General features: G+C 33.9%; 2 protein-coding genes across 2 annotated transcripts in view; one reads left to right on the forward strand and one right to left on the reverse strand.

Moving 5' to 3' along the window:
• The window catches only part of LOC112694347 (synaptotagmin-7), a 156,337-nt gene extending 155,942 nt beyond the window's left edge, over positions 1 to 395 (forward strand). Inside the window, exon 9 of the mRNA XM_025569785.1 lies at positions 73 to 395. Coding sequence (XP_025425570.1) covers positions 73 to 176 — 104 coding nt within the window. The 3' untranslated portion in view covers positions 177 to 395. The remainder of the gene's footprint in view (positions 1 to 72) is intronic.
• A 583-nt stretch (positions 396 to 978) lies between these two features.
• The window catches only part of LOC112694345, a 75,008-nt gene continuing 56,685 nt past the window's right edge, over positions 979 to 19,301 (reverse strand). The window contains exons 11-15 of the mRNA XM_025569784.1: positions 16,720 to 16,917; positions 4,470 to 4,608; positions 4,100 to 4,207; positions 2,571 to 2,723; positions 979 to 1,780 (exon numbers count right to left, since the gene is read on the reverse strand). Coding sequence (XP_025425569.1) covers positions 1,744 to 1,780; positions 2,571 to 2,723; positions 4,100 to 4,207; positions 4,470 to 4,608; positions 16,720 to 16,917 — 635 coding nt within the window. The 3' untranslated portion in view covers positions 979 to 1,743. The remainder of the gene's footprint in view (positions 1,781 to 2,570; positions 2,724 to 4,099; positions 4,208 to 4,469; positions 4,609 to 16,719; positions 16,918 to 19,301) is intronic.

Raw genomic sequence — 19,301 nt, forward strand, 5'->3', positions numbered from 1 at the left:
CGAGTACAATATTATAAAAATTATTATGGCGGGATTGAGTATTGTAACGGATTTGTAATGTGTTTCCGTCAGCCAACAAGAACGCGACTGGACAGCTAGAAGCGCAGCACTGGAAGGACATGCTGAGCAAACCGAAGCAGAGCGTGGAATACTGGCACCGATTGAAACCTGAATAAATTATTATTATTCTCATTATCCTTATTATTCTCATTATTCTCATTATTCTCATTACTATTATTATTTATTACATAAGACAAGACGTGTGTTATTGAAGTTGTAACTCGATTTTTTTTTTTAATATTTTTTTTTCAATTCTATTACAGTTCGAATAATGGAACAAAATAACATATTTATTATACAATATTTTTCTGCATTTGATAAAATCATATATGAATTATATAATAACATTAACAATATTTAAAAACTAGATAAGGGAAATAATATAATATTATGAATTATTTTTGTTTTCAATGAATAATATTACTATTACGAATATTAATAACGGAAATATAATATATAGCATTATTATTAATTTATAAGTGGAAAAAAACAAAAACAAAAACTACAATACATGATTTATACATATAGCGTTGTTGAATAATTGTTGCTAACTGACAAAGTTAGGTTATATTTTGCAGCACCAAAACGTAGCTTAGATTTATATTCGATAAGTGATGTTATCATACAATGTATACATGTATTGATTTATAAAATATATAATATACACTTTTATTATATGTATGTACGTGTGTATGTGTATGTGTGTGTGCGTGTGTGTGCTTATGTAAGCGTGTGTGTGTGTGCGTGTGTGTGCGTGTGTGCGCGCGTGTGTGTGTGTGTGTGTGTTTGTGTGTATGTGTGTTCGCATGTTGATGTGTATGTGTCTGTGTACACATGTGTGGGTGTAAGAGTGAGAGAGAAAGAGTATGTGTATATTTTTTTTATTATTATTATTGTAGTGATGATTTTTATTTCAACCGTAGTTTTTTAATACATATTATACATAATACATTATTACAATTAAAACTATTATTATTACAATTAACATTATTTATCAGTCTTGTATACACGATTGATGTTTGATGACCACATACATAAATGTCGCCTGCCAATAACAATACGTGATATATAGACTCAAAATTGTTTGTTCGTTATTTATATATAAATATTTTCTTATCTATTTCTTTACCTCTCGATACACCCGCGGGACACACACACATTTTACATTAAACATTATTTTTATGATACAAGTACACACACTATAATATAAATATATATATATATATATACATTTGTTCACACATTAACACCGCGACTGTACGATTGTTCTGTCTCGCGGCACTCCTCGTCGGTCTCGGTATAGTAACGTGTTATCATTATTCGTACTAAAGTTGTAATTATTGTTATTCATTCATATTAATATCATAATATCGTTACACAATATACGAACGCGGTCGATCGCCTTTTCCACCAATGCGAGTACAACAACATGACAGTACAACAATGACGACGATTTTATTATTATTATTATTTCTTAAACTACGCGATTGAATATAATATTAAATTTCAGCGTACATCGACCGCTTCGTTTGCTACCCGTTATTATGTATATACATATATTTTATATTTGTGTACTTATATCATATAAACCTTATTAAAAATATATTACGAATAAAATGACGCGTGTTGAATGTGTACAGTCAGCGGTGTGTGCGCGTATCGTATGCCAACTCCTCGGCGTCACTATGCCGATATCGAAGGCAACACCGTTAAATTATTCCTGAAAATATACACGCGAAAAGTTAAACATGCCGTTGCGATATCGAAAAATCTACCCGACACACACGTACGCACGGTATAATCAATGTACGTAAAATACGTATCAATACCAATTGGTAAAGGTATCATGGTACCTAGTTGCGACATATGAAAAGGTGACCCGCCACGTATTCGAACGTCTATCGAGTGGAGTGTGGCCGAAATACGTAGATTATTGAACATTTTAGGTATTTACGACAAAGACACGAAATTAAGGAGTGGCTATCGTTAGGATATACTCGGTACCGGTCGTAACTTTATTCCTACCGATTATTCCGAACATCGTTGAAGTATAACGGACGCATAAGTATGTGGTTCTTCCCTACCTCGAGGTTTGAAAAATCCTAAGCTTTTAAAAACGCACACCGAATGTAGTAAATCGAATTATATAAATTCTTCGCTGTGACGAGAACAATTCGAACGTAAACGTGTTACGTACCAGTTGAGAACAGTAGAAACCAACGGACCAAGGTAAGTACGTTATAATACGTGATACGATACATTTATTTATTTTTTTCCAAGGGATTGGCGTACAAAAACTAACGCGAAGGGAAAACGGCTTTTGGGTCGCCATCGAGTATTTATCTTCGCGTACGTCCGTCCCTCGACGTGTTTACGGTAGAACGAGCGGGATTTCGATGACTTAGAGATTTTGACTCATCAACGTTGTCGTATATTACGGACCTCGGAGTCAATAAGTTTCCTTTCGTACCGTGCGTGACCATGTGGTGACAGTGATCTGAAATACTTACAGATCGATGTTATGAATTTTCGAGTTGGTGCACACGGTCAACACTTTGACGTGACACTCCTTATGGCATTTGATCAGGCAGTCCCTGCACTCATAGCCCTGTTTACCGATCCGCCTCGGGAAGAATTTCGCGCACACCAAGCAATTGAGGCGGCTGTGGACGAAACAAAAAAACCGTTTACGATGCGATGCGTGCGAACGGGGCGAGTGCAACGTCCGTCCTCGGTTTTTATCATCGAGACGATTATTTCCTTTCCTCCCTATCCCCCTCCTGGCATGCATCTTCAGGACGATACTTTTTTATTTTTATATTATATTCGTTCGCTCATGACGACGACAATCTCGTTATTTAATTTCGAAATCAATTTACGCGGGCGAGAAACACAATTACGACGAACCCGTCATCGATACGATTGTTGATAATAATTATCAATATAACAATAATTATTATTTAAATCGAATCGTGGTGGACGGGATATGAACAAAGGTCGTCGAGTCGAAAACGAACGGTTAGCGAGTGCTGCGCACAACGGCTACGATATTATATTATATCTCTGGCTCGACACCGTTCGCATTGAACAATGGCATTAAGGGTCTCGTTTATTGCAACGTCCCGATAAATGTGTTTACCTTAAAGTTGAGCTACCGGGTAGTGCGACGTAGCGGCAAGTACAGATTAAATTACGGTTACAACGGTCGGTGTTACAGCTGAAACCGTCAGCTTAAGTAATTCGAAACGGCGATTTCCGTCCGACTCGCAAGCTCATAGTGCGAAACGAGAGTTATTCGGAAGGATAAATTCGTATTTGCGGTACCTAGCGAGTCGATTTGATCGGTCCAGCCGTATAGCACGTCTCGCAACTGGATAAAAGTTACAGCTGAAAAAAGTCCTCGGCCGGTCTTGGTTCAGCGTTTAAAAACATAAAAAAACCGGTCGCCAATTGACCCCCCTGCTCGTCAAACGTAACGACTGTCATAAATGCGTTTAACGATCGTAACGACACGGTCTTCTTGTGCAGTGATGTAGTTACCGCAGGGGCAACCGAGGCAATCGCCTCGAGGCGAAAAATTGTTTGGGCCCGCACATAATATGTGATATATTTTATTTATCTATTTAATTATTTTAATATTATTATTAATTGTAGATTATATGTTAAATGTGATATAAGCGTGGCTGGGTAAATTTTATAAAAAAAAAAAAAAAAAAAACAAAAATTTAATCAGAGTAAAGTTTTAATGATAAAGATCGAAGAGTCTAAATTATATTAGGTAGAGCGAGAAATATATTTTGCATCGGGGCGCTGATAAGAATAGCTAAGTGCCGTACTAGTCTTGCGCGTGCACCATGTAGACGGCCAACCCATCCCACTATGAGGATCTGAAATTATACGGTATTCGTGTTTTCAAACTTGACGTTACGTCAAGAATACGAATCGCAAAGAATCGTCGTCTGACACGACCGAACCCGCCAAAAAAAGAATCGTTTTGATGATATTACGAAAATATCAGCGCGCGCTGCTTCAGACATACCTGGACAGATGCTTAGCGACAAAAGTATGATCATTGAATATGTGCAGTTTAGTGCCCGCCCTCTTCCATTTGCTTTTCTTGGCCTGCGTGAACGGTATCAGGTAATACCTGCAACATACAACGATTCATAAGGAACAGAACGTGTGTTGTCGCATTAACACGATAATATCGCCAGGGGACTAGTCGCGTTTCGAACATTTAACTGTGAAGAGTACACCGTCGCGTTGTTAAACAGCTGATCCTGGCAGGGTTGACGTTCCGCTTTTCTAGGACAAAGGACCGCTCGCATGACACCTCCTCTGATTGCTTTGATTGCTTTGTTGGCGCTGATCGTGCACGAGAGGACGAGGACGAATCGATGAAAACTTACTTTTTCGCGTTGTTCTCCATCGTCTCCAACACCAGCGTGGACGCCTCGTGCAGATAAGTGCCCGTGGAAGTGCCACTGGCCCCGGACATCTCGCTCAGGCTCGACCGAGCCGAACCAGCCCTAGGTGGTGCCAGTAAATCTAGAACAATAGGCGAAACGATTATCGTCACAACGTCCGTACGAAACGGCTTCCCCGGACGGGTGTGCACTAGAGACGTGTCATTCATGAACGATCTAATTTAATTGAACTAATTCACGTTCAGATGAACGAGCCGTTAATCGTTCATTTCGTTTATATCGTTCACATTATGAACTACTATACAGTATACAGTATACACCACCGTTCACTGCGAACGATGAACGATTTAAAGTTCGGATTGATAAGTTCACTGAAACGTTCGTTTATGTGAATGATTAGTTCCCCGTATCGTGTATAGTCGATACGGAAAACGATGAACGATAAATAATACGTACGAACGATTTGTAATGAATATGAACGACGAACGAATTTCCTCAACTTGTTCATTTTAGTGAACGATGAACGACTGAATAGTTCACCTAGGCGAACGATTAATCTCATTCCAAGTGTGCACTGCGAGAACGACGCGCGACACACGCGTTTTAATTGCGTTCAGTTGCGTTTGCCGCAGCGGTCGTTAAACTGCAGCGGTATCTCGTCCATCGGGTAGAACGCGCGACAAAAGGTGTTTTGGTGACGTAAATCTTTACGTTTTATTATCACAACGAAACGACTGCGCCCAGGTGTTGGCCAACGATATTGCAGAAACATATGAAACCGTAACGGTATCGGTGCAATAGTTATTAGTTATTAGAGACCGGGTTTACATGCTCTTAAAGTCTTAAAAATAAGATGCTCTTATGCTTCATAATTTCATCAAAATAATCTTTTATTTGTATCTATAAATACTGTTTTTTTGTTTTTTTTTAAATATGATTTTTCATAAAAATATATTAAACACAGAAAAAACAAATTATAAACTTTTCCTTTGTTAAAGGATATTTAATGTACTCAAATTAGTCCTAACCTTTAAAAAAATATTCAAACAATCACATTTAATCTATACTATGGTGATATACTAATAAATATTGGTTTTTATATTTTACATATGAGATTGTACACATAGTATCCGTATTGGAGCATTTATAATACACTACGATATTACAATAATATCGTGCAGTCACACATGAAGAGCGCCCTTTATCTATGACCATTCTACGTGTACAAAAGGCCAGTCAATTATACCTAATAAAATACCTTATTCAAACGGGAACCAATTCGGCCAAATAGGAATCAATTCGGTTACTCCCATCGAAATCTATTTTAATTCGTGGTATAAGGTTTATAGATATCAATGAAGTTCTTTTTATATTTCATCTCTAATCACAGAATAATTGATTTTTTTTACCAATGTTATGTTCTTCAATATTGCTTTGCACATTTTGTCTTGAAAAGGAAAGAGACTGACGGAGGTTAAAAATATTTTTGCATTTTTTATAAGCCATTACATTTTTTATAAAATATTTAAATTCAACCTCAACATGGAAATGTATTCCTAAAACAAATTATTTTGTACAATATATTCTTTAACCTTGAAATATGATTTTTTATGCTCTAAAAATTTTCGTATATCAATCGATAGGAAAATGAATCATCCAGAATGTTCATTCGATAAGAATTGTTTATTCTCAGTAAAAATATGTAAAAACATAAAAATCCGGTCTCTAGTTATTAGCATTCGACCCGAGGCGCAGTAACCCGAAACGTTACAAGATCAACAGTTCAACTGTTTCGCCGTTTTTAAAACAAAAACCGTATACGGACTCGCTTTTCCGCGTTCGTTTGCGTGACACTAAAAGTTGTCTCCCTAATGATCTTAATACTTAATGAAATTATCATTGCATCCGTGGATTTCTCGATTGAACAACGAAACGAAAATTTGCCAAATAAATAATGGTCGAACCATTGTAACCGTATCTTAATGTTGAACGATGGAATATTTATTTAAGAATACCGTGTTCAGCACTCGACATTTACTACGTTCATAGAATACCCGATAAGGGTCATCTTAGGTTTATAGAGAGTTTTTTTCTCCAAAATTCTTTTACCGTTTTTCTTCCCGACCTATTTTCCACCAAAAACAATAAAATACGATTTCACTCTTCACTGCGAACGCACAATTTTCTTGTATTATTTTATTATTTTATAGCTATTTTTACACGAATGTTATTTATCAAATATAAAATAAATGTCAGACCGAATAAGTTCAATGATATGTAATATATCATATATAAAAAAAGCACTTCGTTAAGTTAGGTTTTTAATTGTTTGGTAAATCTTTTTTATTCGTTAGATTTTAAATTATTTTGTTTAGATTTATTGTTCTCAAAAAAAAATTATAATGGAAACATTATAATTAGCATAATGAATATAAGCAAATAAGATGAAGAAATAAATAACGAACAAATAAATAAAATATTATAAAATAATGAGGTCGATTTTGACAAAGGATATATTAATTATGAGAATAATAGAGTAATAATCGCATAGATAAAATAAGACATTTGGCAAAATCGGATAGTATGAACAGATTAGAGAAGAAAACAATTTTGATATCATGTTTCTCAAAAATTAAACCAATAATAATAAAACAAAAATAATGATAAATAATGAGCTTAAAAAATAGTATATAATTGTAATAAAAAAAAATGATGAAACTGTCTTTATCTAAGTATTTAACTAGATGTGAGAAACTATATTAAATATTCATATAAAATTTAAATGGATGCAAACAATGTTAAACTAACAAAGTAAAAAAAAACAAATAACTAGCGGCAAAAAAGAGAAAAATGAAATCGATTGTTTACTGTTTCCGGTGGGAAAAACTAAACGGGCAGGTGATCATCACAGGGATTTCGAAGGACAATTGGTGCACTATCATATTTTTCAGAGGACCGACCATCGTATTAGATATTATTCACAGGACAACAATACGTATAAATTGATTCATCAAAATGTGGTAAGATAAATTGTTTAGTTTTATGGTTATTCCGTGAAACTATCCCTACACTTCTGTGTTCTATAATAATAAATCATTCATCATTGAAATATACGAGTACTCGCATCTTGAATAGAAACAAACGATCCACTTGCTTCAATATTTTCATATCTAATTTAATGAATTTCTTAATCAAGTATTTACTATTATTTATTTTAAATGTATATGATTTACTGATTTCAAATTGAATATCGGAGTGGTTCTACGGTATATGACTGCGTATGGGTAATTTATACGAATCGTGTTGAAATAATTAACAATATTAATTACATTTTAATATATTTACAGTACATGGTACGCCGATAGTAAAAAAAAAAAAATCCTGTTTCCCCGATTAAAATAAACTCACGGCTACATTAAACTGCCATTTTCTGCTAAGTGAAATATTAATCGTGCTTGAAATGTATATTTTTTTTTTTTATGAATTTGTAATTGCTAGTTTATAAAAATTAAAAATACACACACACACAGTCGAGGAATATCTAACGGGGAAAACATTTAATTTAAACTTAGTGAATTATTTCGGAAAATATTCGAGTTTATATAATAAATTCATCCAATTTATTTTACATATTTTATGAAATATGATCTCGTTGTTAAAACGTTTTGAAATAACGTTTTTAGATGAATTTTGTGGTCAGAAGTTGAAAAAATAGAAATATATATGATGAATATGATTCATGAAATAAATATACTATTATAATAGTAGTTACATACAATAGTTTAGTGAACTCGGCAACAAAAAAACAAATGTTTTAAAAAGTATTTAAATTTATTTGAGTATAAAATGCATAGTTTAAAAATTCTTATCGAGCTGTAATGTAACGGCTGTTCGTCTGAAAAGAAAGTATCGTGTACATGAAATCGAGATTAAACGCATCAAACCAGTGTACGCCAATCTCATAGTCCCGTGCACTCCTTGTACATTTTCAAAATGCTCACACACATACCCCCCTTAGTAGTAATCATTATGTATTAATTTGATTCTAAACAGTTAACAAATTATATTTTTTGACATTATTCAAGTACACCGACCAAAATCCAATAAATTCACAAAAATCAAAGTTAAGGACGTTAACAATTAGTCAAATAATGCCATAAAATTATATGTTTTGAAACTATGTGGCTAGGCGTTTGTCAAAAATCAATTCGAAATCAACTAACTTTTTATTTTTTAAACGAGGAGATCATACATTTTTTATTATTTTCTTACACGTACGCTGCAGCTGATACCTAGTGTTTACGTTCTACACATACCTACTACAAAACGTATTTTTACTGTTCGAATTATTAAAACATATTTCGAACACTCTGAACGCGATTGGTCTGAAATATAATGATAATAATTAAGGAGCGTATAGTATAATATTACCAGTGACATAACTAGACCATCGATTGCCCGTGGCAAAACAGTCGAGTCATTGGTCTTACAAATATCAATCCACGTTAATTAGTAATAAATAATTAAAAACGTATTTAATATACGATTATAAAGATAGTCACTTTTATTACACATTGTATATATATATTATTGTTTTGGTTTAAATAATATAAGCTAGGTAATAACAACTTTTTTACTTTTTTATTAGAAAAGCATAATTACAACTTATATAATGGTTTATACAACGAATAATTTTTTTCGACAATGGTTTTGTATTCATAAATTATAGAATGTAAAGGTACTCAGTAATATCACCCGATAGATTAAGAATGCAAGTCTCTTGGTCAACATCGTTTTAGTCTTCTTCGGGGATTTTCAAGAATTTCATATGAAGGGAGTCAATTTATTAGTGGGTTTTTATAGTGTAATCGCTTTGAATAAAATGAGAGAAAGTGATATTTAATTAATTGAGATAGTGTTTGACCACTAAAACGATCTCGTATACGAATCGAGTTATTGACAGTCACCAATACGGTTTTCTAGACTATAGGTTATACCACTCTAAATATAGAGTGCTTTTCCCTGTTATTTCTCTTTCAATATGATTATTACATTAATATATACTAATATGGCATACGCCGTACGCCGACGAACAAACACTCCACACAAACCAATCCGTAAGCGAGTATTAGTCATTTTTCTTTAATAGTAAACTAATTCTATTATAAAATAATTTAATTTTACCAGATCATATTTTTCTAAAGATCATGGTATTTTTAAATTTTGTAACAGTGATGATATGTTTTTTTTTTATTTGCAACATTCCTCGACGGGCTCTCTATAACCCGTCATCGATACGCCACTGATTCATTACACGCCACCTATTGTTGGATTCATAGATCACCCTCGAAGTTCGGCAAATAACGTTTGCCGATCATGTTCCAACGATTCGGACACTTTTCCATCGGCCATTGTTTATTGAAACAACATCACATACTGATCATACCGGTTAAAAACGAAACGCGAGACGGTTAAATAAATAAAATATCGATTAAAAACGATATAATGTGTAATGTTACAGGCTCATCGTAAAATACGATCAACCCAAACTAACATAACGGTGCACGGTGAAAACCATCACTTCATTAGCCCATGAAAAACTGCGCGCCCGAGCATTTGATTTTGTGTTATTAATTTATTCGTGTGAATAGAAAACCACCGAACAAACAGCACGTTTGTTATTAAAAAATATAAAAATTAATGATAAGAGAAATATTACGTTCGGCGACAAACTACGTAAGACAAATTGATATTACAATCAAGAATCGTTACAACCATTTTGTTCAGCTAAGACGGGATCGAGGATTACGTATTGACGCGTGACAATAATACGGTTGAAGTGGCCGCGAATCGTGTTTTAAGGTCGTATAAGGGATACACTTTTATTAAAAAATATACAAAGTATATAGTAGAGGTATTTTTCGTATCAGACCGCATATTTTATACTAAAAAAAAAAAAAAAGAAATGAATAGAAAATCATGTCAGTTCATGCTTTATGAACAGTGTTACGAGTTGTTCTTTTTTTTTTTTTATCAACGAATTATACAGTGCTCGTTATCGGAGGTGCACAGATTTAGTACCTACCTGTAATAGACCTTACCGTTTAATAAAATATTTATTTTATTCGATTCCGTGTTCACGCATGTCGCGTTCGTTGACGCACTCGCAAACAGATTAGTCCCGTTCCTGGTACAGAAATTAATAATAAAAAAAATTTAAAAACAAAATTAAAACAAAACGATTCGCTTGTTGTTTTATTTTGTCATTAGCTAATACGTTTCGGAATGTTTGTTTGCATATCTGTTAGCCCGTCATAACGGGATATGTCCACAGACCAACAAACCGACTATTATATTTGTTTTTATAATATACGAGTATCGATAATACACGTTCATAGTTATTACTTCTACGAGTAATGTATCTGCGCGCGCGTCGATAATTCAACATCGAACGGGAGCGCGAGAGTTACTGAGCAAATATTTTCTGATTGATGCGTTACTCATAATTTCATCAATTAAACCTCAGATGTTTTAATGGAAAACTTCGATCCTCGGACGGAAAATTAACAGACGAGATCATTGTATATATAAACGAGTATACCCGAGTTGACGTTAATATAATTCATGGATTATTATTATGGGTAACTTAATGTGCGAACGCACGTGCGAACGCACGTGCTGTTCAACACACGGGTAAATTGCATATGGAAATGAGCAAGCCTGTCCATTAACAAGTTAGTAAGTTAAAAGTTAATTTGATTTAACTTATTAATTTAACTTATCTCATTGCTGATTAATTAACTTGTTAACTTGACTCATTGCTTTACAATTAAACTTGAAATTAACGTATTATTTTTTTCATTCATCGCAATTAAGTTAATTTAGATTTACAAGACCAGAACAATATTTTTGTAAAATACTACATTCAATAAAAAAAGTTCATGAAATTTAGAAAAATATAGAAATTAAAATGTTGAAGAATTTTTTGATAGTCAGTCTTGGGAAAAGTAATCAGCCGTTTTAAGACTATTGCGTAAAATTAGGCATGAACTACATTACCATTGTCATGAAAAGTGGCCGTCAATTTATAATACATAAATCGGTACATATTATCATTGATTATAGAATACAATTATTATTAGATTTATCCCATAATTGATGATATTATTAAATATTATTGAATAAGAAAAGAAATTCAATAACTGATCAACATTTTGAGATGACTCTTTTATTGAGATTAGATATTTTTATTAACCAGTCCATTATATTGTTTTATTTCCTTGGATTTTAATAAAGTAAAATAATATCATATATTTATTTTAATGTTTTATATAAAATGTATACATTTATTATCTGTATAATTTTATAGTTACACATTCAGCTATAGTAATTATTTTTAGTTGCCATACTGTTATTGAACATTAAAAAGAATTGATCCTTTTTCCAATTATATTTATCGTATGTGATTTGTATGAAAATGAATAAAAAAAAAAACTGAAGAAATTTATATTTTTACTCCAATTAGGGTTCAATAAAAAATATTCTTAAATAAGATTTTTATAAATTTTCATTCCCTTTTCTTTAATGTTAATTAAGATCTGTTGCACATTTTTAATGCATATACAATTATCACTTATATCAGCGCTTAATGTAATCATTTTTGTAGTTCTCATGTGAATTATTTTAATTGAACATGAACTCAATTAACTTGCCCAGTCTTGGAAATGAGAGACAACAATCATAGTTAAGCGTTACGTTATTATTACGACTGGCGTGCGTACGCGGAGCGAGGACATCCGATGAACACGACTACGTCCACGTTCTCTTTCGAATTACGTTATGTTTCGACACGGCAAATATTGTTTGCACGCGTAAGCGTAAAATGCCGTATTTATCTACACCATACAGGACTGCAACTGTCTACGGCGGCAATTTTCGACGGACGACAAATACGAAAGGATAATTTATTGAAAACGATTCTATTGATTCATGCTACGATGCCTATAATATTTATATTATGAAATAATAAATGTTGTGTCAGTTTTATAACACGATATCGATTTTTATACGCCACATAAATGGGTCTAAAAAGTTTACAAAAATGTTAAGCGACAGAATAAACATAAAAACCTTTTACGGAACGTAGTATATCTCGCACATCAATCTCTTTCAAATTTGACAATGATCACCAAGAAAAAAGTGTACCTCACCTTGATCCCAGAGCAGAAATCAAATAAAAATCCATATATACTAAGACGTCTTACCGAATTCAAGGGCGTAGTCGTGGAGGGGTAGGAGACAATGCCCCCTGACCATAATTGACAAATATATAATTATTTAACAAAATCTTAAATTAACCCATATATAACTAACGCAATATTTTAAATTTTTTGAATTTTTATTTCTTACATAACCCCTGATTTGGAACCTTCAATCAAATTCCAAGACCTAGGTGTTTATGTTTTAGCGATAACGGTACGATTTCGATTTAAAACGCTCTGATGGCGCCAAGGTTGACGATGGTTTTCACGAAAAATAATATTATTATTATTCATCCGTGAACCAAGGGGTGTACGAAATGAAATCAAATTATTCGAAAGCCAGCGTGAAGATCGACGTTGATTTGTTCTGGCGAAAAAATTGTCAATACGTTCGTTATTTTTGTTTTTTCATACACACATATATAGTTCACGAAAATCTGATTGACGGTAAGCTGCGATTGTTGTCTATCATGAGCGCGGTGTACATAGCGTTTATGCTAACGGAATGGAAAATTGGGCAAATCGATAGGAGAAGCGTCAGGAGTAGAATTTTTTTTTTTCCTCTGCACGATTCGCTGTTGCTTTGTTACGTAATACTATGCAAAAAGTACAGCCGAACAGAGAGATCTATACAAAAAGCGAGAAACAGGGAATGAGAGATGACAGTGCAGATAGTCCGGGAATCCGAAATAAAAGGTTCATTATTTCCACGCGTTCGAGCTTAACATAACACGTACACATCATGATCGCAGACGTATACTCGATATCGTGCACCTACACGCTCTTTCTTCATTAACCGGGAGACAGGCGTCAGCGGGGGGTACGAGTAAACATTGTTGTTATGTACGCACGCGGCCATTATGAGGGGGGGGTGAAATTGTAAGGACTAGTCTTTCTTTTTAATATTCGAACCGGAAGCAAATATTTTGACGAAAACGACAGGCGCAACGATCGGACGACGACGAATTTTTCACGGAGACATAGAACTAATATGTTAATAGTTGAATACCTAACAACGCGTAGGCGCTATTAATGCGTGAGAACGAAAAAATCGTATTGGAGGTTACGAGTATAATTTTAACAATTTAAAAAGGCGTTTAAGATTAAAAAGCTCTATCCTAATATAATATCGGTGACAATGATTAAATAATTTCTTACGTGAAATCTAAAACCTAAGCGATGACATTTCATCCGGGTTACGGTGGACCGACAGTAAAACGTTGTTAGATATAAGTGACGAACGTGAATCGAACAACGACATAATATAATATAATATAGCATACGATTACGCGGGGTACGTAAGCGAGCGATCTCGTGGATTAAATTTTTTCATTTTTTTTTTTTTCGACTGAACTTCACAAACACAATATTACATGATGTATGAAAACAACGTAAAGCATAACTTTAATAAAGCGTTTACGACTCGGCACAAACGACTGTACGAGGTAAAATATCTATATTTTTAGCATCGGAGCGTAAAGATTTTCACGTTATTCAAATAAGACTTACTTGGATGTGGTCCAATAATTGATTATTGATTACGGTTTATTAGCATGTATGTGCGTGCGTTCGTAATGGTTTGCGGGAACAATAGTATCGACGAAAGATTTTTTGCAGCGACCTTCGTCATTGTTTTTTTTATTTATTTTTTATCGAAACGATAATAAAAACTGACCAGCGAAATATTTTGTTCCCCCTCGAATCTGACACCCGATTCTCCGTCCATGTACAATAAGCGCGCACGTACATACAATCGCGTCTTGAGCGCCGTGAATCGTTTACCGTTTGAAAACGCGCTAAGAATTTCAGTTCGTCGAAATATATTTTATAAACAACAACGAAACGTCATGTGTTCTCTTGTTCGAATATTGCCGAAGCGACGAGGAAACATTGCGTAATAATTCTACATTCAAAGGAAATGTCATTTCGGAACAGGTCAGAACAGATTAATTTTCTGGTCGCTTAACTATTTTCTTTCTAATAATTACAAAATTCTGCGCATTCGGTACTAGGTAAAACTATATCAATCGATATAGGAAAATCACGTGCTAGCCAAATATCATAGAAATTTATGATTTATTTCAAAAAAATTTCCATTCGTTTAGAAAATATACAACGAGCGCTCACTGAACAGCAGCTATGATCAATATACCAAACGGTCTGGTAATAATCATAAATACTCCGTACTATAAGCTAAGCTTAGTTTTTTAAATTGTTGATCAAGTCGTCAAGAAAATCTTTTAGCATATTTCTCTCAAGATCCCGCGGGCCAGGTCAAGTAACGGGGAATGGTAAATATTGGAGGATTATAACTGTTGCAGTTGTTCATGTAGAAATTTGTATAAAAACGAAAGGCTTTGGAGAAGATGAACCGTTCTGTAATGAGGTGCATTATTCGAGATTGTCACATTTTAGAAATTTATAGTAAAAAAACGGCCCTTTCGACATGTCCAAACCTAACGGTGCACCATTGTCAACTTAAATAGGTCCACCCCCAAAGGAAACAGCCTTTGGTTAAATTATCATACTACTACACTCTCCTACACAATACGTTAACCAGAATCTTCAAAAAGCTCCTCGTTGTGATATGCGCATCTACTGTTAACCATCCAATTGTTTACTATTTAAAATAAAAAAAAAGCTCTGTCGTTAGTGTGTGCACGCGGACTTAACGATTTTATTGCTCAAATGCAACGCAATGACAACATCCAAACACAAATTCTATGCGAGCGCCGAAAAGTGTCCAGTATTAGTTCGTCAAATCCTGTGCCTATTTCACTCGATTTCAACCACACGCTTGCAATAATCATAATTTTCCGAGTCATCGACATCCGAAAACCGATGGCGAACCAAGTAAGTACTAATTATTTTAGCTCTCAGGACTATTTAGTTTCTCTGATCAGCTCACGAATCTTTGTAACCTCGAATTCCATCCCTCGTAAAATTAAGAAAATAATCAGCCCGGACCGCACATCTCTTTTTACTTTTCTTGTTCGGGATTGTTACAGTTCGAACTTTGTAATAAATCGTTATGCAAACCTGGATATGAAAAAATACTTACGATGATAATGACTGTCACCGATTCCGTTACCAATGATTGTAATAAAATACTAAAAATGTTTTACAAAAACAATTTAAAAAAAAAAATAAATAAAGATAACAATTTCGAAAAAACAGTGTTTTTGCTGATTCCGTTCGCTGATACGTTTTCCGTTCACGCACGTAACCCATGTGTCTATACATATTGTACAAGGCCGTGGCGCCACATCGCCGTTTTAACTTTAAAGCGCGTGTCGGCATACATAATAATACAGGTATATATATATAAATAAGCACACACACATGTATGTGTGAGTGTGTGTAAGGGACACGATTATAATATTATTCTATCGATCCGGAGTAGTTATCCTCCACCGTATATTTCGTTATTAATATTTAAACACCACTTATCCCCAGACAGGTCAAACTGACTTGCTACCCCGAACGCAAAATTCTATCGCCCTACTTCCCCCATTAGGGAGACACGTGTCACTCGAATGCATGCGCATAATATGTTTTGCATTAGTGCAATTAATGTGTACCGGAGGGAATAAGCAATTTAAGATAATTACGAATCAACAGATACCTACGAGGAAGAAATATTCAACGCGCAAATGACACATACCTCGAAGATCTCTCCCGCCATCAACAATTAATAAAGTGCACTGAGATATACTTCACACGTCTTACAGGCCACTAGATATTATATCAAAAACATATTATTCTACCCGAATAAACTTACATCGTCACATAAAACTATTGGTTTATTTTGTTTTATTTGTACTCGCAGTTTATTATTTTATCGATTATGTACCTTAAAACATTAAAGTCTAAAACCATTTGAAGGTATACTCCTGAGGGTTTAAACCACTCGCCCTGTGGATTATCATTCCTGTTCGAGACTATTGCAGTGTACAAGTTGTTTCGCTTACCGATGGACGGCTCGGACGAGTTTCTAGTGCCGTCTGCGGATATCGATCGTGCCTGGCCCGGTGACAAGCCGTATGAATCCCTGTATTGATCGTGCTGGCTTGCATCAATCGACTTGGATCTGAACTTAGATCTGTTGAACCTGGTTCGCATAGCACCGAAGAAATCGCGTTTCTTCTTCCTGCTCCGGCCGCGGTCAGCTGTGGGAGAAAAAAACACGAACTCATTATACGATTTGTTACAGGTAACATCCTAATATTATGAATATTAAATCCTAATATTCGGCTAGTTGCGGATACAATGTGGATTTCAAATTACCAACATCGGAAACCGACCATCGTTGGTCTTAAGTTTTAAGTCTAAATCTTAAGATTAGTTGATATAATATTCGTTTTACTAGACGAGACAGTTATTATGCGAGTATTAAAAAAATCCAAAATCTTCCTATACTCACTAATCATAATAAATAATAATACAACACCATCAACACGAATGATTTGCAACTAAAGATATTTGTAATCAAATTCCATTTGTTTCGAGTGTCCAACATTTTCAATAAAAACTGAAATCAGTTTAAATCGAATCTTTTACGCTTATTCGAACTCACTTCTTATAGCGAACTTACATGAAATCGTGTTATGAATCAGTTCATCGTGTTCAGTCATACATTATATTTGTGTAAAATATATTCGAATTTTTTTGTTTTTTATCTTCCGCTCAAATATATTTATGTTATTTTCCTTATTTATATTATTCATCAATAAATCATAACTTTGCTTTCAATAACTTCAGATTTCGAATGTTAAAACTCAGAATTCTCTAAAACTCAAATAGCCCAGAATTCTTCACCACTATTAGGTGCACGCACGAACAACATTCGATTCAAACGTAACTGGCTGTAATGTGCCCGGATACTTTTCACACGTGGTAGAGGACGGGTGCGAAATACGTTTTTTTACACTTAAGAATAATTACCCTCGGCTTTTTTTTCCTATTTCTCCGTACGACATTAACGCGACATCGTAGATGATAATACGATTTATTTTTTTACGATATCGCGGAATTCGAATTCAAAAACGAAAATATTATTGTACAAGAATACAAAAATAAGTTCATTTGTTTTTCACCGTCAAACTTTTACACATTTAAAGTGTTAAACAAAATGTAGTTCGGACGGAGACGAACTATGTACGCTTGTGTACATATTTGATTGAAACCAATAGCGTGTCATTGCTATATTCCATTGTTTGTACGATGTACATTGACCGAGCACGCTGACGATTTAAACAAACGTTCGACGATAAAATGCTGACAGCGTCAGTCGTGATGGGTACGCTATTATTTTAAGGGCACTTATCGAGAACGTTATGATCTCGCCGGACGCTCGGTATGGTGAATAATAAGGGAGAGCACCCGGGTAGTATTCACTGTATGTACGTATATGTTACGGTTATCCGGATAATGTGCGCATAATCCTTACCAGTTGGACGAAGTTAACGCTATACGTTTAGAATCGTAGTTTCATGTATTAACCACCTATTTTGAACATTGATCGATGAATGAAATAATTGGGTGTGAAAAAATGTATAAAACTTGGTATTCTATAATTTAATTTTCGATGTATGAAATTTCTTATGGTGGTACTTTTACGATGTGGAAACCGTACAATGATAATATAGAACTATCTATCATTACTATTTATCTCACGAAATATAAATAATAATACATTTTTTTTTTTTTTTTTTTTTGAGATAAATAAATCGAATTCCGTTTTTTTTTCCCCCGCAAATAATTTATTAAATCACACTTACAAATCGTCTTTTGAACTTTTTATATTCTAGATGTTCACGTTTTACTCCAAACACGACTACTATTTCAATTGACGTTATATTCATATAGATAACATCAAACGATTACGATAAATTATCGAAAGTTTTTTTTTTTCTTTATACCATTTTCACATCATAAAATTGCACCACATTTAGTACCGTTGAAAATATAATCATATAATACCAGATTTTGTACATTTTTTCTACCCGTTTACTTCGTCTATCAATCAATAGGTTATGTATAAAATAACCGATTAATATACGTAACTACGACTCTAAATGTTATATATTTATTTTATCTAACTGGTTTGGACTATGTACACGTTATCCGGATAGTGTGCACTTTAGCCACGTTTCGAACTTTAGCCGTAACGTATATATTTCTACGCAGATAATCTTATTACGACAGGAAGAGGAGGATAGTAATCGAAGTAACGTCATAATTCAAACTCAAATCAGTAATATTTTAATCGAACGATTTGCTATACATGGTAACCGGCTTGTATCCGATTATTATACATTAATAAAGTGATGTACAGTGGAACCCGTCTGAAAATGAATCCTGAACTAACGGGAATTCTGACGTTAACATACATTTTATAGTAAATAATTGTAAATAAATAATTATAATAAATAATTTTCGTATTAAACAATAATCTACTATTGACTGCTAATTTGATATTTTTAACTTTGTTACTGATAATTTGTTTAAAGCTCTATAAGTATGATTGTACGCTAATTATTAAAAAAAAAAT

Source organism: Sipha flava, unplaced genomic scaffold, assembly GCF_003268045.1.
Source record: "Sipha flava isolate LNK unplaced genomic scaffold, YSA_version1 127_pilon_pilon, whole genome shotgun sequence".
In the NCBI taxonomy this organism is placed as follows: domain Eukaryota; kingdom Metazoa; phylum Arthropoda; class Insecta; order Hemiptera; family Aphididae; genus Sipha; species Sipha flava.